Source organism: Tenrec ecaudatus, chromosome 4 (assembly GCF_050624435.1).
Source record: "Tenrec ecaudatus isolate mTenEca1 chromosome 4, mTenEca1.hap1, whole genome shotgun sequence".
Classification (NCBI taxonomy): Eukaryota; Metazoa; Chordata; class Mammalia; order Afrosoricida; family Tenrecidae; genus Tenrec; species Tenrec ecaudatus.
This window is the reverse complement of record NC_134533.1, coordinates 39,584,390-39,609,415: the sequence shown is the minus strand read 5'-3', so window position 1 is coordinate 39,609,415 and position 25,026 is coordinate 39,584,390. Positions and strand designations below refer to the sequence as shown.

At 39.2% G+C, this 25,026-nt stretch overlaps 1 protein-coding gene across 1 annotated transcript in view; it reads right to left on the bottom strand.

Moving 5' to 3' along the window:
* The window catches only part of DCDC1 (doublecortin domain containing 1), a 469,848-nt gene extending 445,156 nt beyond the window's left edge, over positions 1-24,692 (bottom strand). Inside the window, exons 1-4 of the mRNA XM_075547690.1 lie at positions 24,429-24,692; positions 23,054-23,210; positions 22,428-22,590; positions 4,574-4,779 (exon numbers count right to left, since the gene is read on the bottom strand). Of these exons, the coding sequence (XP_075403805.1) occupies positions 4,574-4,779; positions 22,428-22,590; positions 23,054-23,210; positions 24,429-24,691 (789 nt within the window). The 5' untranslated portion in view covers position 24,692. The remainder of the gene's footprint in view (positions 1-4,573; positions 4,780-22,427; positions 22,591-23,053; positions 23,211-24,428) is intronic.
* Positions 24,693-25,026: the final 334 nt, after the last annotated feature.

Here is a 25,026-nt window from a genome sequence, read left to right as displayed (position 1 = left end):
GTTTTATTTGTTATGTATACATTTCTTTAATGGAGAAAGTCATATTTGGGGGGGTTGAGGCTTCATAAACTGGCTACTGAATAATTATAAATAATCTGACTACTAAATAATCAGAATATTCTAAAATTCCATAATTATATAACCTTTGAAGTTCAAATTAAATCAAAAGACATCGATGGCTATCCACAGCCTCTTGGTAATAAGTCACATTATCAGGTTCTATATTTTAAAAATCTGCTCTCATATCTTTCAAGTCACATGTTAATCCTTGGTGAGTGAGGTGTTGTATCCTCTCACCATGCTTATTCATTCTGTATGCTGAGGAAATAGTCAAAGAAGCTGGCTTCCATGAAGAAGAATGCAGTATCAGGATGGGAAGAAAGCTCATTAATGACCTGCAAAGTGCAGATTATGTTGCTTGCTGACAGTGAGGAGTACTTGAAGTACATGCAGATGAAGAACAAGGGTGGCAGCCTGTGTCAGTCTGGGTTGACTAAAGAAACAAACACATGGACCCTCTTATGATACATAACAGAGAGCTTTATATACAATAGCAATTGAGAAAACATCCTAGCCTAGTCTAGTCTAGTCCAAGCCCATAAGTCCAATATTAGCCCATATTTCTGATACCAATCTAGAAAGTCCTCTTCAGACTCACAAAACACATGCAATGACACCAATTGCAGTATGATCACAGTGGCATTGTAAGCATCTCAGGGCTGGCAGGGGTCTCTACATGGCTTCTCTGGCTTCCAAGGTCTGGTTGCATCAGAGTAGATCCATGTGACTTCTCTCGCTTAGGACGCTTTCATAGTTCCATGTGTCTTGTCAGCTGCAATGTCTCCCAGGGAGTGAGCCAAGAGAAAGTGTCTACCATCTCCAAGGAGGAAAATCAGGATTTCCCAGAATTCTCAGGAGAAGGCCATGCCCACACAGAGGCCTCATTGACTATGATCCGATTGACAGACTAGACTCCACCCCTTCAAGCCTAATCCTCTTAAGTCCCAAACTGACACCAGATTGTGTAACTACCACAGTCTTTAATATGGATTATTATAACTCAACATAAAGAAGAAAAATCCTCACATCATGATAACATTATGATAAATGGAGAAATGGTTGAAGTTGTCAAGCATTTTTTCTTATTGGATCCACAACCAATGCTCATGAAAATTGAAATCAAGAGATCAAAAAGATGCGCTGCATTAGGTAAATTTGCTGCACAAGACCTCTTATATTGAAAAGAAAGAATGTTATTTTGAGGACTAAAGTGTGCCTGGCCCAAGACATATTATTTTCAATTGCCTCATATGCATGTGAAAGTTGAGCACTGAATAAGGAAAATTGAAAAAGAATTAATGCCATTTGAATTTGGGTGCAGGAGATGAATATTGAAAATACTATGACTTCCAAAAGGACAAATTGATCTGTCTCCGAAGAAATAAGGCCAGTGTGCTTCTTTGAGGCAAAGATGATGAGATTTCATCTTACATCGTTTGGCCATATAGCAATGATTATGAGAATTCTCGGGATCAGTCAGTATTTCCTTCTGTGGAGTATAGAGTCACTTTGGGTCAGAGCCAACTCGATGGCACCTAACAACAGGGGTCAGACAGGGGTCAGATGGAGCCTCCATGCTCCATTCTTCTCTACTAATTCGAACACCAACCGTTCCTCCCATGCCACTCTACAACTCTGCTGGGTTTGGGAATTCATTGCAACAGCCACATGGAACTCACAGAAAATACTCAAGATTAAGGGGTTTATTAGGGAGGTGTTAAAAGTTACCACAAGTCCGGATTAGTAAATAGTAAGGATACAGCCATTGGTCTACAGTATACCCAGCCTCAGTAGCACCAACTCTCTCTCAATCTCTCAGGCATATGCTCCCTTGTCTGCTGTCTCTGGGAGCCAGGAAGCCAGCCCACCTGTTGCTCTGGCTCAGTCTCAGAGTCACTGGCCAGAGAAGAAGGTGCCCCATAGTCTCATCGTAGTCTACTCTGAGTCTTCATGCTACAGTTTCTAGTATATCTGATCTTGAGGACCTCTGCCACTTGAGACAGAGATCTTGGACGTGCTTTTCCAGTGGTCCTGGGATCTCTTTTGGCTCTTATAAATGGAGCGACACCATGGATAAAGGCGTGGATGCTGTCTTTTAGGCATCTATAACTCCAAACCCCCCCGAAGTATGGTGCCTAAAGTCATACCCTCTAGTAGAGTGGCCTCAAAGATGGCCCTGAGGAGACAGAGGGTGTTACCTTCACTAAGGATAGGATTTAACCCTACCTGTAACAGAGAAAGCTCTCAAAATGGGATTAGAGCCACAGGTTTAGAATCCAGAATAACAATCCGTCACATAAGGAACTTGTCCTCCTTTCAAACTTCTTGATTACTTAATCTTTTAAAATTTAACATAGGAATTCCTTTTGATTTCCCTCTGATGATTATAATACAGTCCTTCCCCCTTGGGTCCATTCTGAGCTCAGGGAGAACTTTCATGCTTTAGCTACTTTAGTTTACATAAGGTAGCTGGATAATTTTATGTCAACCTGAAGATACATAAAAGTGCAGGGGTGAAGTCAAAACTGTCAGTCAAGTCGCATCCTGATGTCTCCTTGATGGTGTAAGAGTAGGAGACCCTGGGAACTCCTCTCTCTATCTCCCTTTGCTTTCCTGCCCACTGAGACTGGGACTGGGACTGGGGCCGGGACCCTGAGAGAGCTGCTGGAATCCTGCCAGGTTTCCACCCACCTGGGATCTGCATGACCCTATACCCACCAAGTTCCTGTGATATTCTTGAATTCTGCATCACTGCATGTAGCTGTGTGAGTCTGAAGAGAGACTCAGGGACTAGTATCAGACTTATGGACTTGAGTTGGACTGGGCTGGAATAATTTCTTGATATATAATTACTTCTTGATGTGTTTCCCTAGTCAATCTGGCCTAACCCAGTAGTTAGAGCATAGTGATATTCCATAACAATGATCCCACAAGAATTCTCTCCTTATCCCACTGCGATAGCCTTCTTCACACCAGAATCTTTTACCTTCTACTCAGTTTTATATTATTTAGTATGAACCTAAAATTAGCTATTAGCCCCTAACATTCTTAATATTTTATCATAAAAGAGAAAATAATTTATTCTTTCTGGTGACTGTCACCTTTCTAATTCTACATTCATTTGGTATTTAATCTATAAACTGGGCCTTATTTTGTGATTATTAACAGAGCTTTCCAATTTTGAACTTTATTTCTAAAATAATCAGCTAACCTTATCCAAACTTACCGACAAACAAAAATCAGCACTTAAGTGTCTCCTCTTTTGCCTCATCCTTAAATATAATACGGTGATACTTAGATTGATGTTACAAATATAGCTATTATCAAAATTTTATCATGAATTTTGTACATTGTGAAGATTCTTTAACTCTACTGACAGTTACGAAGAAGTAGAAATAAGAGCTGGGGGATCTTTGATCAGCCGGTTTTAAATAGATTGCTTTCTAGAGACAAAAAGCAAAACAGCAGTGACATTTTTATTTATACTCAACCTTTCATCTTGGAACATGTAATCTCTAAGAGTGACTATTACCTCAATTTTACCACCAAAGCATAGAATTACAGAGATTAAACTGAAGTGAACTCGAGAGGTTATCTAATCTACCTTCTATCTCCAAGAAGGGCTGCACTGCAACAATCCAAGAGATACGTCTATCGTCTCTATTTTTCAGAATCTCCAGGGAAGATGTTACAAGTTGGCTTAGCAATTTGCTCTGCTGTGTAATACCGCTTGTTTTACTCATGATCCAAATCGGCAGATAAGAAGAAGATAAAGCCTGGGTTTCCTAGAGTCTCAGGAAATGTTCTTACTCATTTGTGGTTATAAAACCATCATAAAAATAGAGAGATAAATAAGTAGATTGCTTTTACAACAAAGATTTCAAGCATCTAGTCTATTCATTTGTTCACTATTCACCTTTGGCAGGGGAGGAGACCACATTTACAAGACAAGAAATACTTTAACATTTTTCCCCTAAAGGTTGCTTGATAATTACATGACTTTTCCTAAATTATTGCACATTTAAAAAATTTATATAGATAATTTTAATGGCCTTCAACTTTGCTTATTCTTACAGGGTGCAGGAATGCCTTGGGGTCTACATGCTGTTTTAAATGGAAGCGGGTGCATTCCATTCCAGGGCAGTCAGTTTGGTTTATTTGTTTATCTTTTGTTTGTCTGTCTTGATCGTTAGCTTAAGTCTAAATATTGCAATAAATTACTATAACCCACTAGAAGGTTCAGCTCCATGTAGACATAACTTTCCATTGGGTAAATTGCTTGCTGTGTTAGCCAGACTATTTCTAGACATATCCCAGCTGTGCTGCGGTCATTGATGCTCTTAGTGAACTAAGCACACTCTGAACAGTTGAATTTGGGTTTCAGTATAATACCTTCATAACATTTTACCACACATTCATTGACATGGAAAACCGACATGCCTAAATCAACTGGACTTGTAAAAGCCATGGAAAGTTTTCAAATGAATTCCTTAAACTTTGAACACACAATTACCTTTTTCATTGTTTCCTTCCCCACTGAAATCTCATGCCCATCCTGTCCCATGCCATTCTTAAAAAACAGGATTCGGACTGAAGGCTTCTCTGTAAGTTTCTTCATTCTAACGGAAAGAATGGGCTTGGTTCGCTGCCTTTTGACATCAGTGGGAAGCATCAGCCCATTCATTGTCCAAGTTACTTTCTTCATTAACAACAGATGGTCTGGAAGACAAGTTTTTTTTTAAAGTCAAGTCAATATTTGGCTTCAAAATTAAAAATGGACACATTCTGCTTCCCATCTCCCTTTTATCCATATCATCTACACTGGCCAATCTCCATTTAGATGCTGGTGTTCTGAAATGCTACCACCAGCTTCCCACTAACCGTGACATAAGCTGTAGCAAGCTGTCTGCACTGATAGCCTGCATAAATCATCATTTCTGAAGGGAACAGATGTTCAGGGTATGAAAGAGTAATACCACAATTTAGTCCTAATTAAAATTCACCTTAGCATGCCTCTATCAATGATCAGATGTACCCAGCTTCTCACCCATAGAAAGGGTCCAGTGTCCTTTGCTTACTATTAAACAAGGTGATTCCTGAACTTTTGTGTCCCTTAGGGGGTGGGAAGAGCTGTCTTCTTTGTAATAGGATTTCTTTATTCATGTTGCCTTAAAGACGGCGACCTTCACACAGTAAACTTCTGCTATCATTCTCCTGTGACCAGAATGAAGGTGCCTTTTAGGACAACTTTCATGAGAGATTCAAACTATCTCACTGAAAATTTTAAAAACATAAAATAAAATGGTTTTCCATTGACAGTTTACTTTGGCCCATACATTTTCAAAGTTGAGTGCAGGAATTTAAGCTTAAAAGCTCCCACTGATATTAATGGAAGTGCAACTAAATTACTATGATGACTTTGAAAATGTAAGGACGTTGCATACTAAGCTACAGTTAGCAACCATCTCCTTTCAAGAGGTTTTGTTTCATAAACAAATAATTGGTACCAAGCTATTTAGTTGCACATTCCATTCATTTTAGATTATATATGTTTTCACATAAATTATAAAAATACTTCTCTCAGCTGCACTGTATTTGTCCTAATGAGTGAAACATAATTTTATTTACATATAATTGCAAATAGCAACACTTATTTGTTTGAATTCCCAAATAACCATTCTCTGTTAGCACTTACCTTGAAAAAGCATTACCTCTTTGACTTATAAATAGCACTTTACATAAAAGCTGTTCACATTGATATGAAATGCAAGCAAATAACCTTCAAGTCCCAGAAAAAAAAATTAAATGTTCCAAAATTCACTCTATCTTCATTCTTTTTCTCTGTCTCTATCAGTTAATCTCTCACTCTCACTTTCTTTCACACACACACACACGCACAAGTGTGCAGAGATATAAACAAAACTTGAGGAAAAAATGAAAAACTAAAATATTTTAAGAATATACGTGCAATTAAGTCTCCAAGGGGAAAATGTTTAAACAGAAGTAAATTACTATATTTTACCACTTTGTAATATGAAATTGATAGAAATTAGAATCAGAAAGTTGAGCTGGCAGTTAATGAATCCTTGTAATTTGATGGGAAATTAGATGCCTCCTAAACCCAAACAAAACAACAACAACAAACCCACTGCCCACACGGTGGATTCGATTCAGAGCAACCTTATGGGGCATAGTTGAACTTTCCCTAGGGTTCTAAGCTATCCATCTTTATGACAACAGACAGCTTCCTCTTTCTCCCACGAAGAAGCTCCTTTTAATACTAGGAAAGAGCATGAACTCCACTTTCCAATGCTTCAGTTTGAATCTCAGCATTGCTATTTGGTGACCCTGGAGAAGTACTTCCCTGAATCTCAACAGATGGTCTAGAGATAATTTTTAAAGTCAATATTTGGCTTCAAAATTAAAAATGGATGGATGCATTTTGCTTCCCTGGCCCCGCTCGGAGTTGTTATTAGTGGCCATCGAGTCCATTTCAAGTTATGGGGCAACCCACGCTTGCAGAGTAAAACCGCTCCATAGAGGGGTTTCAAGGCATCGAGTGGGAAAACTGTGGCATCTTATGAGAACTAAATATCATATCTCTATGAAAGTACCTATAATGTTATCTTCTTGAGGTCGATCTGCTTATTACTTAGCTGTAAAGTACATTAAGGAGCCCCCCATGGTGCTGTGAGTTTGGCACTGGACATTACCTAATGTAGGTGAGGCATTGAATTTCAAGATCTGTGGTTCAAATCCACCAGCTACTCTGCAGAAGAAACTAGCTACTCCATTAAAAATGCATAATATCAGAAACCCCATGGAGGATCACTGTAAGTCAGAATTGACTTGATGGCAGTCGGTTTAACGGATATCAATGTAAATGGAGGAGCAGTCCAGACAAATTAAACTAAATAGAAATTTTTGAGATAAAGATGAGCTGGACATTTAAAAAATTAATTTTATTGGGGGCTCTTAAAGCTCTTTTAACAATCAATACCTCCATTGCATCAAACACATTTGTACATGTGTTGCCATCATCCTTTTCGAAACATTTTCTTTCTACCAGAGCCCTTGGTAGCAATTCCTCATTTTTTCCCACCCTCGTGAACCCTTGATAAATTGTAAATTATTATTATTTTTTATCTTACAAGCTGGCCATGTTAAAGAAAGGAAAATCAAGTAAGTTTGTGTAGAAGATACAGGAAGGGGCCAGCAGGATAAACAGCTGGGGGCCATTGAATGGATCCTGACTCATCCTACTTATGGGACAGGGTCGAGTCGTCTGTGTGGGTTTTCAAAACTGTAATGCTTTTAGGAAGTAGGAAGTCTCATCTGTCTCCCTTGGAGCGACTCTTGGTTTAAAACGGCTGACCTTGCAGTTAGCAGCCCAACACAGAAGCTCTATGGCCCCAGGATCAAAAGTGGGGGGTTAATTCTGGCTGTGATGGAAAGCTATTGAAAGGTCCTCAGCCAGAGTGTACCCGACTGCTATTCCATAAAGACTCCATTTAGCTGACTAATGTACCAACTCCAGAGATCCTGGCTGCCAACCTTCCCGTTCTACTCTTCCCTGAGAATTCCCCTGGACTGAAAGAAACTACCTCCTCCCCAGGAAATGCAGGTGAGGTTACATCTCCTTCCTCCTGCATGGGGTACAGCCCAGAGCCAATGACGAATTGGGGTATGCCAAAGGGCAACATCTTTGCCGTAAGGAAGGTCAGCTCTGAGGTGTGTGCACTACAGGTGAGGCTTTGCTAAGCTTCCTCCGTTCTCTGCAGCTGCTCTTACTCAATTACAGGTGCACCTCAGAGCACTCCCTCAGGAAGTGTCTTGCCCAGAAACCTTCATGCCAGCATCTGCTTGTAGGGACTTTGACTTGAGCAAGAGTAAAAAAGGAAATCTCACTTTCAGCTGGTCTTGCTTAACAGTAGCTTCTAAAACCAGATCACACTTGTCCATTTCTTTTATGTTGTTGTGTGCCACAGAATCCATTGTGATCCGCATGCCGTGTGTTCCATGGATGGCTCTGTGATAGGACAGAGCAGAGAACTGCCCCAGAGGGTTCCCTAAGTTGTCATCTTGACAGAAGCAGACAGCCAAGTCTTTCTCTCTCAGAGTCACTAGTGGACGCGAACTGCTGATCTTCGGGTGAGCAGCTAAACGCTAAGCCACCAGGACTCCTCGATTTCTCTCATAGCCTCTTATTTTTGGAAAAGGCTCCCTAATCACATTGGATTCTTTCCCATCACATCTGACATTCTATATTCCAAATAAGGCTGAATTTCCCTAAAACATTAATGTTATCATGTCTGTTAGTTGGCAGATTCTTAGTGTGTCGGTCGTATGTGCCAGCCTCTGTGCTAAAAAGACACAGCCCCTTCCCTTAAACTTAGAGCTAACAGAGGAGTTGACTGACAATCTACCACCACCCACTGCCGTTGAGTTCATTCTGACCCACTGCAACTCTCTATAGGACAGACTAGAACTGCCCCAGAGGGTTTCTAAGGCTGCAATGCTTTAAAAAAAATTTCAATTAAAAGATCATTTTATGGGGGGCTCTTACAGCTCTTGTAACAATCCGTACATCAATTGCATCAAGCATATGTGTACATAGGTTGCCATCATTATTTTCTAAACATTTCCTTTCTATTGAGCCCTTGGTACCAGCTAAGGCTGTACATCTTTATGGAAGCAGACGCCACATCTTTCTCCCAAAGAGCAGCTCTTGGGTTCAAACTGCCAAGCTTGACAGTCACATCCCATCCACACTTCCTGGTCTTACCTTATCCTAGTTTATGCATGTTCAATCTTAATGCATTCTTCACTTATTCAAACTTGAGTATTTCAAAATCTAATTAATGATCTTCCCTTTCGCTCCAACTCTCAATTGCCTGTTATCTCTCTGAGACATTACTGCATCTGCAGGTCATACCACCCACCCATATATCCATGCCTTCAATAATATTTGAGACCTTCAACACAGCAGACACTGCGCTCGGTGCAGAGGAAAGAGCATAAGCCACCTGAAATTACTGTATAAATGTCTTAAATGCATCCTATTTCTGCTTCTGTCCTTAAAAGGTGACAACAAGTTTTTCTTATCTTATTACTTTGCTTCAGGGTTTGGACCTTTACATTGCACATGAAGTAGGTACTGAATGCTGTCTTTTTATGAGTTTAATTCGATTGTTAGACATTTAATAACACTTTCCCCCCTTTCAATGTGTCAAGACACAACGTAAACGGTGGGAGGGAGTTCCTTGCTTGCTACACCTGTGGTCAGTGGACCAATGACCCTATGCCACCTAGAAGCTGGTTAGGAATACAGAACCTCAGACCCTGCAGTAGGTGTCCCAAATCTGCCTTTTTCCTCATTATTGTTATTTGCCAGGTTTTTGTTAACGTTCTTATCTTTACAAACCAGGTTGCTTTAAGGTACAGGGTCAGCCTTAAAAAAAAATCTGTCCAAAGGTTCCAGTTTTCGCTCAGTTAATACCACTTATTAGGAATTGCATTGTGTCCCCCCAAAAGATCTGCTGAGGTGCTCAGCTCTGTCCGGAAGGGTGTGTCCTGCTTGGGAACAGGTAGGGTTTCTGCTGTTTCTGTCAATGAGTTAGCATCCCTTTCTGAGGGAAACAGCCTGAAGAGGAGCACATGGGTGTGTCCGGGAGAGCAGGGACAAACACCAGGTGAAGCTGAGGGCACTACCTCTCTACAAGCCTAGGAATACTGAGGTTTGTGGGCAGCTACTAGACCTTGAAACATCTGAACACTTTCCTCTAGAGCCCATACCTTGTACCCAAATTTCTAGCCTACAGACCTGTGAGAAAAGAGATTTCTGTTCTCTGCAGCCACCCACTTGTGCTCTTTTGTTACATCAAAGCAAACTAAGACACCACCTTATTACACACAATGAGTGTGTATATATTTACCATCTTTATTCTTATGTCTCCTTACTATGAGATTAAATAGGATTGATCTACTGCTCACCGATGCTCAATGATGACCACATTGGCAAGTAGAATATGTCATATCAGCAAAAGAGGAAAATTTGTCAAGAAGGATTTCTTAGTGCTGAATCTCCAAGAAGGAAAGGTGCAGATTTTGAAGGTAAACATGTGTTCCCAGGTTCATTGTTTGTGCCTAACCCAATTCTTGGCTTAGAGAAGATGCTCAATAAATGTTTGTAGACTATTTGTTGAGCAGGTCAGATGGAATCATTGTTCTCATTTCATTAGGTTGATACTGACTTAGTGTTTTTCTGTGTATTTTGGGAAAATGTTTTATACTAAAAATTTTTATACTCATATTAAATGATCATTTTCATGATCATATCCTTTAATATATTCAATAGGAGACCATATCTACTTGTATGTATATATATCATGATATAAGAAGAAAAAGGAAAACGTTTCCCAGAGTCCAGTGCATACTATGCATTGGTTTTAGAATTGTAAAACTTTAGGGTTGAAAGAAACTTTAGAAATCGCTGACTCTAACAACCCATTTAATTCATTCAATTAGTTACCCAACAAGCATACATTAAGAGCCTACCACATGCCCCCTGCTGGGGGCCCTGCACAGAGAGCGTTTCAAAGAATTCTTAGTCTGGCTGAAAAGGCAAGAAAGGAAAACAATGTACAGCATGGCAGGCGCACGGTCAGAGGTGTGTAACAGGGTACCGGGGGGAGCACCTCGTGGGGGGGTTTGCTACAGCTTGTAGTGTTCAAAAAAGGCTTCCCGGAGGAGGGACACGAGGTAGGACAAGGGTAGTGAACAAAGAGGGGGAAAGGGTATAGGCAAAGGCACATAATTATGTACCAAAGTAAGACTAGTGCGAGGAGACTGAAAACAGCGTGGTCAGATGGAGCAAGGAAGTCACAACCAGATCAGAGCCTTTTTGCACAATGCCAAGAGGGTCCACGCAGCCCCAAAGCTGGTCTTTCCATCTTTTGAACAGCTGGGACTATTGGGGGGGAAAGCCTTCCTTTAATTTCTCTAAAGGAAAGCTACTATGATAGGTGAGAATGAAGAAAGCTCTACAGCAGCATTTCTCGAAATGTGGGCCAGGAGCCACATTCATGACAACCAATTGATGCGCCCAGCAAAAGACCAGCACCCTCATATTTAACAACACCAAGTGCTCGGGTGTATCACACCTTCCCATGCCTTCATATCAAGACCTTGGCGAATAGGCTGATGGTCTGTGTGAGCATCATTCCATCCTATGGCAAGGAGAAAACACTGAGGATACTCAGCAGAGATTTGATGAAGTCTTGGCCCAGGTGAGGAGCGCGATTCATTGCAGTGGCTGGGAGTGGGTAGTTTCTAAATCTACTTAGACCTCGTAGGAAAATGTATTTGCCACCATGAACACTTCCTACATTTCTGCCTGTCATTAGCTTCATCAAAATCTGGCATCCTCCCAGGGCTTAGGCTAAATTAAAAATTAGAAAACATACTGTTCTATTCAATATGTCATCTGCCTAAAAAAACAATTCCTTTTATGTTTGGTGTACATAGATGAAATCCAGGTCACATTCCTGCATTCAACTGAGTTTCTAGTCACTCCCTTTTCTCTAAACCTTGTGCTCTTTGTTTCTGCATGTTCTTACGTGTCATCATGAGTGAGGTGGGAAAAGGGTGGATCTAGCCCCACAGGTCCCATAGCTGTACACAAGACTGCATTGGCTATCTCCTCTTTCTTCCTTCCTTTCAAAAACAGTTAATAAGCACCTAGCCCATACAAGGTACTACAAAGAATATAAAGAAACATATTAGGAAAACAATAACAACCCCTCTCTGTGCCCTGAAAAAGGGGGTAGTAAGAGTTGAGGAGAAAGAATGGCAGTAAGGGCATTCCAGACCCAGGAGATGTGGACCAGCTGAAAGGCTGCACAGACCCAGGGCATCTAGAGGCCCCAGGGAGAATCATTTATCCCAGCATTCCACTTCTGACCATTGTCTGGTCTCACACAAACATTAGCATAACCATTAGCCTCTCTGCGATGTAATTACTTTTGGGCTGGCTTACTCTGGCCCCCTGCCAAATGGGAACATTCACAAATCTACATATGAATTTAGGGTAGGAGATATTTAATATACTCCTCTTAACCATCCTCTCACTGTTTGTAACCAAGCAGGCTGCTCTAATGAGGTCTTTCCCCTTCCTTTCCACAGCCAACTCCTCGAAATATGGAGGGGTTCATCACAGCACCTGTTTCGTTTGGTACTTCATTCAAACATTGAACAGTATTTATTGAGCAGATATTAAGTCCCCAGCTCTGTATCAGAAAATTGATTGTGATACAAACAGTATTGCTTCTGCCCTAGGAAAACTGTCTTGAAGGGAATACAGACATTTCACCAGTAATGACAAATCTGATGACTATTACAAAAAGGGACATTCCGAGCCAAAAGAAGATATAATTCGTAATAGAAAGGACCAGTCACTGGCTGGAGGAGGACATTATGCCTGGTACAGTAGAGGCAGTGAAAGAGAGGACAAGACGGTCCTCAAGGAGATGGGTCGACGCAGTGGCTACGTCAATGGGCCCCAGCATAGGAATGCGTGTGAAGAGGCACAGGACCAGGCAGTTTCGTTCTGCTGTGCACAGGGGCCCTATGGTCTGAACTCATTTGATGGCACCTAACAATAACAGGGCTTTCCCTAGAGAGAGGGCTATGCTTAGAAAGTCATCCTATTTGGCTTATCCTCCTTAAACATTCAGAGAGTATTAAGCCTCAAACAGGTTTATTTGGGGCTCGTACAATTCTCATCACAATCCATACATACATGCATTGTGTCAAACACATTTATGCATATGTTGCCGTCATCATTCTCAAAATATTTGCTTTCTGCTTGAGCCCTTGGTATCAGCTTCTCGTTTTTTTGGTTGAAGAACCCCACCCTTTTATATTTTCTTCCAAATCCATTTTTTAAATTCACTTTCTATTTTGCTTCTAAGTCAGAAGTCAAACTACATTATCATTACATTTCCTCAGAACACATAACAAAGCCGATGCCTATCATGGAATTAAATAAGCCCAAATCTTCCACATTTTAAATATCCATCTTGTAAGTACCAGGCAGAAAGACTACCGAGGGAGAAAAAAAGGGGGGCTGGGAGGGGGGAAATTTGCAACCTCAAATTCATGAACTTTTTTTTAAATGTACTCTCTTATAGTTGGACAATAAACTTGAAAAGGCATTAAATGCTCTCACTGTCCAATATGTATATAGATAATGACATTAAATATAAAGAACATTATTTCGTGGACACAAGATAAGTTTAGAAAATATAAATGTTCTGACAGTAAGAAAACATACTGTTCTATTCAATTACGTCATCTGCCCAAAAAACAATTCCTTGTATGCTTGGTAAATAGATTAAATCCAGGTCACATTCCTGCATTCAACTGAGTTTCTAGTCACTCCCTTCACTCTAAATCCTTGTGCTCCTTGTTTCTACATGTTCTTAAGTGTCATCATTTATTGCCATAGGCAGGATGGCTATACCTAACTAATAATGACAGGGGTTGTCATTAGATTTTAACTCAGTAACACTAGCCTGACATATTATTTGAAGTATGTGCTCAATATTAAATTTGATTAATGTTACTGAACATCCCATCTATTATGCCAATCAAACCAGTGTCACTTTTTCCCTGAACTTTTCTGTGAACTTTCTTTAAATAAGTGATGGCAGCTTAAGGTGAAGGCTAGCCCGGGGCCAGGAGCCTGTTTTAAAGGACAAGTGTTGGAAAGGAGCAGAGGAAGGCCACCTGAGACTCCTTTTTGAAAGCCTCGGTTTTGAAGCCTCAACCCTTAACAAAATTCTCATGGCAAACAATACAATGCAGTGAAAGCTCAAAGCCTCCAGCTCAGATTTCCGTTTGGCCTGTGTGCACAACTGCTCGGTAAGGATTGTTATTTGATTGTGAATATCTCCAGATCACAGGTCTAGCAGTACCTTGGGTAAATAAAATCAGCTTCTTGGCTTAAACCTGTACGAAAATAGTGGCAAAAACATGGCTGGAAATGAATGGGCTAAAGGCAAAAAATAATAATAAAAAAATAATGACAGGTGGAAAAATATTTTAAGCACCTGTTTGCATAGTGGGTTACACAGTGGTAGCCAAAAGGTAAACCACCACCACCCCCAACCCTTCAGTGGGAGAAAGATGAAGCTGGCTGCTCCTGGGAAGACTTACAGTCTTTGAAAGCCAGGGGAGGGTAGGTCGCTGTGAGTCAGAATCAACTTGATGACAGTGTGGGTGTGGGTGTGGATGTTGCTGATAGGTAAGAATTGGCCTAATAATCACCGAGGTTGCTGGTTCAAACTCACCAGCACTCTTCAGGAGAAGGGTGGGACAACCTGCTTGCATGAAGGTTTACCTCCTTGTGAACTCTATAGGGTTGCTATGAGTCAGAGTCAGCTAGATGGCAACGAGGTGGTTTTTTGGGTTTGGGCTGGGGGGAGTTATTAAACACTAAATTTATACCTATGGTCTTTTCCACTCCTCATGGTAACTGTGTGGGGTGGGTACTATTCGGCTTAAGCGACTTCCCTCATTCACGTGGTACTTTGTTTCCCTTGGGTGCTGAAGGAAGTAGAAAGAAGTATTTCTATCAGCATCGTTGTGGCATTTAGTTGGATTGTTTCCTTGAACCAGCAGCTCTTCTGGGAAAGTAGCAGTGGGAACATGCCGTGGTTGAACTATGCATTGTTAAGATAGCTAGCTGTTAGAGTGCCCGATAAAATGATTAAAAATTAAGAATACAACAAATACAATGAGAAAAAGGGTTCTGGTTCATTGCCTTAGAATCTTAATAGCACTTGGGATCTTAATTATATTTATAAAATGTTATACTTAGTCTCCTATTTGGAATGGGGCTTTATAGACATCTGAGTTTCAAATAATCTATCCTAGTGAGAAAAATAAGATAATGTAAAAGAGTTCTTTTCCCACTACTCGGGTCAACATTGACACTAGTTATCTATGGCAGTACTTCTTCCGCTGACACTAACCACTCAGTGTTCAATCACATCTCACAATGTGTCAGAAATAGTCTTCCAGGCTGCCAAGGAGGCGTAAGACCTCAGTTGTCATCCACAAGTTTGAAAGTACACATGACAACTTCACTCTGGCCTCCTGGCTATACATTTGGAGTTTCCCCACTATACCAGGATGCCATCCACAAGCTAGTGGAGCCATGGGGTGAGGTCGGGTTTTCTCGTGGGCTCCTTCACTTCTCATCTGCTGGCTACAAATCTAGGGGGTTCCTTTACCCGTCAGGGAGCTCTGGTGACACCGTGATTAAAGCACTTGATGGCTAACTGAAGAGTCAGCAGTTGGACCCACCAGCTGAGCCTTGAAGATGACAGGCTGGGAAACTACATGGAGAAGTTATTCTCTGTGCTATAGAGTCACCATGAGTTGCAACCAACTTCACATCAATAAACGATGGCTCGCTGCCCCTCAGGATACCAGATGTAAGATCAGGAATTCCCACACCCCCTTATTTCTGACTTGCTAATTTTCACTATCCCCTCAGATACAATAATTTTTTGGGGAATGGCTCACAGAACTCACAGAAAATGCTAACTTAGAAGTATAGCTTTATTCTAGCAAAAAAGAGAGAGAACAGAAAAGAAAAGCATGCAGATGAAGAGATACATAAAGAGAGGTCTGGGCCGGTTCCCAATATATAGCTTCCATCTCCCAGAGAGGCTGTAAATATGTCTGGGAGCTGATGGCCCCAGCTTTCTCCCATGGAGTGGCTGTAGGTGTGTACGGATGCCTCTGTGCTAACAGTATACCTTTTGCTAACAGTGTAGATGAATTGAATCATGTCTTCCTCTCTTCCTGAGGTCAACTGGTATCAGGTCATCCCGTGGTCTTTGTGGTGTACCCAATGCCCTACACAAACCCTCGGGTGTGTTCCAGAGATTATGGATAACAGAAGCACCTCAATTATTCAGGAAATTCGAAGGGTTATCTCACAGGAACCAATGCCAAATGCCAACTTACTTTATTCAAGGTCATTCCTTGCTTCATAGGTACCATTATTTTTATAGGTGAGGACATTGAAGTGCAGACCAATTTTTCTAAGGACTACAATCTTGTAAGATCTTACCCCAACTCCAGTGCTCTTCCTACTCTGCGGTAATGCATCTTTCAGGCCTCTTCTAGCAGATGTCTGACTCTGCAAAAATGGGTTGTTTGCAGGGCCAAACCTCTGAAAAATTAACTGTAGAAATACAAAGTAACAAGCCTCTGAAAGAGTAACTATAGAAATACAAATGAGCTTTCAGGTAAAGTAACAAGCAAGGTAGGCAGATAACTGCCTTAAGACAATTTAATTTGAAAATGCCTGTTTCATTTTTAAAATTCCTTCTTCCCTTATTATCCATTCCTATATTACCCTTTTAATTTCCTTTATAACACTTAACGCTGTCAGAAATAACCTTATTCCTTACTCGTGTTTGTTATCTATGTTCCCTTCCCTTGAGCACTTCATTGGAACATGAGCTCCAGAAGGTCCCTGCCTGTTTCACACTGTTACTTCCAAGGTGTGAACAGTGCCTGGCACATTGTCGAGACTCAGTCCAGGGTTGCTGAATGCAGGGCTGGATACATGGGTGGTTTCTCTTTAACAATGCCTCTGCCTCCTAGAACAAGGAATCATTTTTATTATATTTGAGCACACCCCCTCAGCCATCTTCAGGGCAGTGTTCTCTCTGTCCACCCTCATCCAGCTAGCAGACAGTTGAGGGTAATATGCATAAGACTTCTAGGTCATCTGAGTGAATTCCATAGTGTGGAATAACATCAGATTGCTTTGTAGCTATTATAGAAGACCCTTTCTAAACCCATCAGGGTCTGATGTGTTCCCATACTCTGAAACTTTTGAATGCAGGAAGGTAATATGGTATGGGAATCAAAGTAATATATATAAAATATGTTATACAATACTCCCAGCAGGTCCAGGGTACTCAGTACTCGCACCATCAAACCAATTCTGACTTATATTGACCCTCCTGGACAGTGTAAACCTTCCCCTGGAATCCCCAAGGCTTCAACTCTTTACAGGAGTAGAAAACCCTGTCTTTCTCCCATGGAGCGACTGGTGGCTTCAAACTGCTGACCTTGCTGTTGGCAGTCCACTATATCAACAAAACAATTAACTAGTCATAATCAGCAAGGTTCTGCTACCAAATGAGTTGGGGAGAAAGGTTTTTGTTTTCTATGATTTTGGATTTGGAAACTGAAGATAAGAGATTATAGAGCTGAATCACTAACTCGGGGTGTGAGGAATAAATACAATACCCTAGAGAACACACGAAGAGCACAGAGATGGTACCTCATAGGTAGAAGGCTTACATTTCATTAAGACAGTTTTAGGTGTGCAGGCTTCTTGATTAAACAAGAATATAATCCAACATCTCAGGAATATGCCTAGAACAGCGGTTCGCAACCTCTTTGAGGATTGACTGACATTTGGGGGTTGAACGACCCTTTCACAGGGGCCGCCTAAGACCATCAGAAAACACGTATTTCTGATGGTTGGGGGTCACCACAACATAAGGAACTGTATTAAGGGGTTGCGGCTTTAGGAAGGTTGAGAATCACTGGACTAGAATATAAATGTTTTCCAATGGTGTACTCACATACATGTTCTAGATTTTCCTATTAGATAAGGCACATAGATTTTTAGGGTTTTCGGTTTGGTTTGGGTTTTGCCCATCTTTTATAGTTGTTTTCAGATCTACAGATAGTTTAGTAAAAATAATCTATGTATTTAGTCATTACAGATTTAAAAAATTTTAAATATAGACACATAAAATATTTGTCTATAATTTTACTCTTACTTTTAGGAATCAAGTAAGTGCTGCCTCAGAGGAAGTGGTCCTCCGGTCCCTGCCCCATCGCTACATAGTGTCATTCTGCTTTCAAGTAAATGCAGCTCAATGGGCAATAAAGTGGATGGACAATCTTGCCTAGTACATACATTATTCAAACAGAAAACAATAGTGAATCTGAACCTGGGAACACAGCACTAACTCCTTCTACTGCTCCCCAAACTCCTTTGTGCTTACCCTATCGGTGTGCATGGGGGAGCCCATTACTCTCCTCAGCAGGACAATGGCAGTCATTGGGAGAGGCAGCTCTGTAGAGTCTGCCTGGAGATGCAGAAGCTGGACTAGTAAGGTGTGACGTGATGTGGGTCATGGGTCACCTCTTGAAACTTGTGCTTTTCACACAACCATTTAAAATTCATACAATGGAACAGAATATAATGCATGAATGCAGGTTCATTAAACTAATGCATTCTTTGAAAAACAAAATATGACAGAACATTTCCTTATTGTCACGGATATGAGAAAAAGTGTTATGCTGCTATTTAGAATGTGTCTTGTGTGTCGTGGAATTGAAATATTTCCAAATCATCAATAATTAAAATGATGAGAATCCATCATTTCACTGACATTTACTTCTACATGAAAAGATGGCCTATTTTAAATGTGCTCACACATATTCTTGTCAATCACAAGCTGTCACAGCAAATTATTTCATTTTGTAGATCACATGGCAGTTAGCAGAAAATCTCTAGGTTTAAATTTAGATCTTAGGTGTAGTGTCAAGAACCCTTTTCCTGGATTCTCCTCCACTGCAGAGACATCTTCACAGTGCAGCATCGAGAAGATGTAAAGTCTTACTCACAATACTCAGTTTCACTCTGGTTAGCAAACCTCAAGCCTAAAATGAATCACAGAAGTGGTAACTTAGGAAGGCATACAAAATATGTCAGACATAATAGTAGAAATATAAAACTGAGAAAATGTAACAGCACTAAGAGTTTCCTACAGTGGGAACCTGAGTCTAGTGAATTGAGTTCTAATGTCATTTCCCCCTCATTTTCTTAATACATCTACTCATAGGAGTCCAGGAACCATTCTTACGCTCTGTGTGCATTGGCTATAGCTCCTAGCAGTTACAAAGAAGCCAAATTCTTAGAAATCTTGATCTGATCTCAGAATTTTCACTACACCACCATTAAGCAGAAGGTTATGAGAACTATGAAGAAAATGTAAATCGCATGTCCTAGAATCTGAGAGCTTTTCAAATGCCTTTTAAACAAGTCACAATTCTAGCAGAATCATTAAGTGTCAACATCGTTAAATACCAGAATTATAAGACTTCATAAGACATCTTCATCAACAGTCTAGAGAAAACATTTCAAGTTTCTGATTTTATTCCACACATAATCTTTCTGATTAGTCATTCAAATTCAAAATGTAAGAATTATTCTAATATTGCATTTCAACATGTCACTCTTGACCTTGGCATGACCTCCAGATGATAGCTTTGTGTTGAGATATTTGATGAATAGCTCTGGCTTTTCTTGAAACCCAGTGCCACCGATTCTCAGCAGTGGCGCTCAGCAGGGCTAGGAGAAGAGCTTTTTAAAGGTAGAGGTACTGTGCAGGCTCTTGCTACCTGGGTAAATCCAGAAAGAGTTCTTAGACAATCTTCACTAGAATAAGAAATCCACGAATTCAGCACACTTAATCACCAGGATACAAAAGGTCTTCTTGGCCTTACTGTGCTAGAAACATTTCCCCCTCCTGCCCCCCCGCCCCCCCACTTTGGAAGACGTGTCATGCAGTTTTGTTGTGTTTTTTTTTTTTTTTTTCAGTTTTAAGGCTTTCTAACTTACTTAACCTTGGTCAAGTACCTTCAAAACAAAAACATTCTTTCTCAATGCCAGATCCAAACATAGGAGGCATTTAATCAACATTTGCTAATTTCATTTTATACTGACTTGAATTAAAAGCAGAGCTGAAAGAATAATAAAATTAAAATTTCAAAAATAGATTTGAATTCCTTGTTTCTTCTCTGTGCATCAAATCTGGCCTTGTACCTGGCCATAGTAAGCTCTCAGTAAAGGTTTGCGGAGTGAATGTAAATCAATAATGAAAATAATGACCAGTTAATGACTCTAATAGCTTTTTAGTGAACTGTGTATAAAACGTTCATGCTCGTTTAGAAAAGATACATCAGTATTACCCAGTCCTGCCAGCTGTTTCCCCCTCTTTAGCTTTAGCATGTTCTGTTTCCCAAATTCCGATTATGCTTCCTTACTCTAAATGCATCGACCTTGTCCAAAGCTACCATGTCCCATATATAGGTTTTATGCTTATGGCACACCTAGGAAGACAAGGTTGCAAATTATTGATGTATTTACAAAGCATGTGCTCAGAAAAGTCACCTTAACCCGACTGCGATGATTTGAAAAGTGTATGTTAATATGTGGTGAGAAGCAGATATCTACACAGAAACTCTCACATCACTTACATGAAGATCTTTCGTGCATACAATGTTTATGTACATTCGTATACTTAATGTTATCAAAGAAACCAAAGTCAGAATGTGGGTTTCTCAATGAGATTAACAGAGACGGGTGGCTTTCCCCCACATTCTACTTATCCTAAATCTTTTTAATGGACATGTGATTTTCCAGTCTGTGTCCAGGCTCACCTACAATTCTTTTCTCAAAAGACAAGGCACATCTGCCACCTGCTCTACTCCGTGTCCCAGCAACAACTGTCGAGCAGCAGAAAGATTGATTATCAGTCAAAAACCATTGCACAACACCAGATTTTGGTGGGTGAAGCTTGCTGATCCAGCAAGAGATGGTGTGAAATTTTCAGGAGTGTGTGCCAACTATTTGGTGCTAAAAGAACAGCAGTGCATGTCACAGTGAAACACAGCCAAAGATATGCAGACAAAGCAGAGAAGTTGTTTGTTTGGGGGATTTTTTTTTCTGTTCTGGACTTGGCTTTAAAAGAATAAAAGAGCAAACAAATAGTAGGAGGAAATTAGTTTGTACATTTAGAATTCATCTACCAAGCTTAGTCATGTGTGCAGCACTATTATTTTAGGCACATATATCTAGGAGATATTCTAAGAAGCTTAGTTATAATAATTTTAATCTATCTCCTCTACAACACCATCAATCATACAAAAGACAAGAGTTTCTTATTAATAAAAATAATTGATGATCTTAATGAGGAACCTAATTGAGCACCCCCTACATAAATATCTGAAAAAAATTCTAAAGTCACTTCAGAGATATCTGTAATCACAAAGAATCTTTTTTTGATATATGTAGATGATTGGATGAACACAAAATGAAAGAAATCACATTTTGATGTAAATGCAATATGGAAAATACATGGGTCTATACTATTAGCATAGGTAATTTTTACTGATTATTACAGCAACAAGTTTTTTTCACAAGAAGAAACTATGGAATTTAAGAAAAAAATTTTTCCTTTTAGAACCAGTATGGTCAAAGAGAGAACTTCTGGTATCATTTTATAAAATATCATTAATAGGAGACAGATTTTCATCACTTCATCAGTAATGAACTCGAAAATTAATTTTCTTCTTCTTATACAATGATTGCCTAGACTTGCCTTTGAGTCACCAGCTTAATAGCAGTTGCAGGAAAAAGCCTTGTCTAATAGAGTTAAAATGCACATGGTAGTCCAACAGTTAGCTATTGAATCCTTAAGACAACCTTCTGATGTCATTTACATGTGATTACCATGTATAGCACTTTATAACTGGCACTGGCTCTGACATGCTTGGAAGAGTATTCTTAAATAGTTGTTACTTTTATTTCTCTGATGAAATTTACCCTTTCCAAACTGAAGAAACAAAATTTGTATTTTAGAAACTCTCCACATTCCATACATGTAGCCATGTTAAAATCATGACAGGTTTTATACACACATACATACATACATACATATAATTTCAAAGTTTAAGAACCAAAGCTGTGACATTTCCCTTTAACAAGTTTGTATTAGGAAAATTATATACACATAAGAGTCATATGTTCGTTATTGGTCACATTTTCATAACGACACTAATGCCATCTACAAAAGACCAAGATTATAAATAAATAAATGATTCTTGAAACTTTGAACTATTCTCAGAGACTAAGTCTAATGAACTATGTCTGTTGAGTGTCACAGAAACTAAACTGCAAATTCAATAATCTCTGATTTAATTTATTATATTTTCACCATTTAACCTCCTGCAGGCTCCCTAATGTCTATTCAGATCTATATTAAATTAAGCACCAATGCTAATGAAGGGCAATAAACGTGGCTGTCAGTGGATTTTTCTTTCATTAAGCACATTATCCTCTTACTGAGCTGTAAATGCGTAAACATTAGTTTTGTTAAACCATGCAAAAAAGACAGGATGAAAATCATTTTTTAATTATACCCCTTAAGCAATTGACTATGTGTATGGGTAGGTTATTTTTTGTTATTTGTTTTTACCTTTAATTGTTTTGAATGGATCTATAAAGGGCTCTCCCATTGAAACATAAATGTCAGCTTCACGGGGTATGTCCTTAGGTTCGAGGACGTCAGTGCCATCTGCCAAGAACACTCGCCGGGCAGCCCTGCTCAGACTCAGCTTCTCGGTGCACTCCTCCAGCAGCTACAAGAAAGCCAAGGTAAGCACTGGGGATTCGCCACCAGGAAAATACGATTCCATGAAACACAAGGCTTTCATGATCTAAACAGAAACCCAAGTGAGTTACTTGACAACCTGAACAACATAGTGATGAAAATATAAGAAAAAAAAAAGTAAACCACAACACTGAGGACACTTAATGACTGTCTAATTTTAATCCTGAAATAATTTTGTCATTTTAAAGATACAGATTCTATTTCATTAAATATATTACATATATATGTATATATATATATGTTTCAAAAGGAAAGGAGTGAGACATCTGAGATGTGTGTATATATGTATATAACTATTTATATACAAGGAGTTTACAGATTTGATAATTAAAAAGGAAAATTTTAACACAATGTCATCTTTCTCATTTTTTATTATTCTAAAGAGAGTAAGGGAAGAAATACAGAACTGCCGACTTTGGAGCACTAGTTACCAAGGTGATGGTTGGTGCAATAACTTTGGCAAAGACTGTTCTGGATCCATTTTTGTAAGCTGTTGCTCGAATCATTCTGGGGTGAGGTTTGAGTCTTTGAGACCCTCTATTCCAACTCTGCGTGGACTGAAATTTTAGAGAAGAGAATTCTACAACTCTGAAGAAAAGAAAACACAAAATAAGTGCATGCTAATCAGTAGAAACTTTGTAGAAACACTTAATAGTATCCCAGGTTTGTTTTTACAGATATAAGTCCTAAAGATTGTTTCTACGTACATAAGAAATTCTTCTCCACCACCAATTCTTTTGGTAGGATATATTACCTCTATCTATTTAAATATCCCCCCAAATTAAAACACCTTTAAATTTGCCAAAATTGGGAAACACTTGCTCTGAAAAATAATTTTACTTATAAAATATCACAATATCTATTAAAAATAATATCTCTCTATATATCTGATATACTCATAGAAAAAACAAAATTATAATATGGTCTCATATTAACAATATATAAAGATAACAATAATTAATGGCCTTTATTAATTTTTCCATGTTAATCCAAATTCTCTGGGTTTTTAAAAAAACTGTGAAATTTAAACATTATAATTTTTATTGAATAAATTCTTTATCATAGTGTTCATTTCAAATTATTTAGAGGCAGTAAGATTCCTTTTATTTATTTTATCTTCAGCCAAAACTAGTTAACTTTTACTATTATCTACAGAAAAATATGTGGTAGAATTGACTAATTATCATTTCACATTTTTAATCTCAGAGTTCTATAAGTATGTTAATTCTTATTACCACAGAAGTAGAGAAAACATTTGAAAATAAAAACACCAGGTAAATTAAAACCACAATGCATGCCCTCAAACATCTGAAAATAATGAAACATTAATTTCTTGGGGTAATTTTAAATTCATACCAACATCTTCTCTTGTCCACAAACTTTTAGGTTTGTGATATTTGCATTATCATATTCTCTAAGTGAAAATGTATATACAACTTAGTTTTTTAACAAATTCATTTCAGCTCCATTTTGTTTTAAAAAATGCTGGTTAAATATCAAAAATTTCAACTTTATTCTGAAACAAACATCCTGTAAGCAAAGATATTTCATGGGCTTTGCTTGATTTGACTTCAAATGTTTTCTTCAGAGTTTCAGGTTATCCAGGCTGAAGTGTAACTCGTGTTTTCGGTTAACGTAATTAGCATCACTGGTGTTTTCAAAGGAAACACAAACAAATGAACAAAACAAAACCCTACAGATATGTTAAATTTTAATACACAAAATCACCCTAGAATCCTTATAAATTCTGCTCAAAGGAAAGTGCTTCCACAGTGGGTTAAAAAAACAAAGAACAGTTTTGATTACCTCAGTTGACCTGCTGGAGCACTGACAGGCCTGTTTCTTTTGGATGCTGATATCAGACAAGAATTGTTTTTACTGTTTGATTGGTAGCTATCTTGGGCTGGTATTTCATCATGGCTGTGATCTGATGCTGTTTGATGTGTGGAGCAATCTGGAAGTCCTGACCCTTCTGAGGCAGCCGCTGAATGCACAAGTCTGCAGGGGCCAACCTTAGGCTCCAAGTAAGCTTCCGTAGTTTTAATGGCTGCTTTTGCCTGGTCTGACATAAGCGTCCTGAAAGCAACAAAGCACGGAAGAATGCAATTAAATGATTTTTAGTCACTTAATAACAACTGTTATTTCATAACTAATTTGTGTGCCAAGTGCTAGACACAATGCATGCACTTCGCAAACAATGTTTGGTTCGAGCCTTACACTATCCTGGGGTGTGTAGCATTTTTATCTCTCACAAATTTAAGAAACTGGAGTCTCAGAGAGGTTAGCTTGCACAAGCTCACATAATCAGTTAATTAACAGGGAAGAAATCCAAACTTAAGCCTGTCCTATAATCAAACCCGGATTGGAAATCATTGAGATTCATTGTTTTCCTTAACTAAAGAAG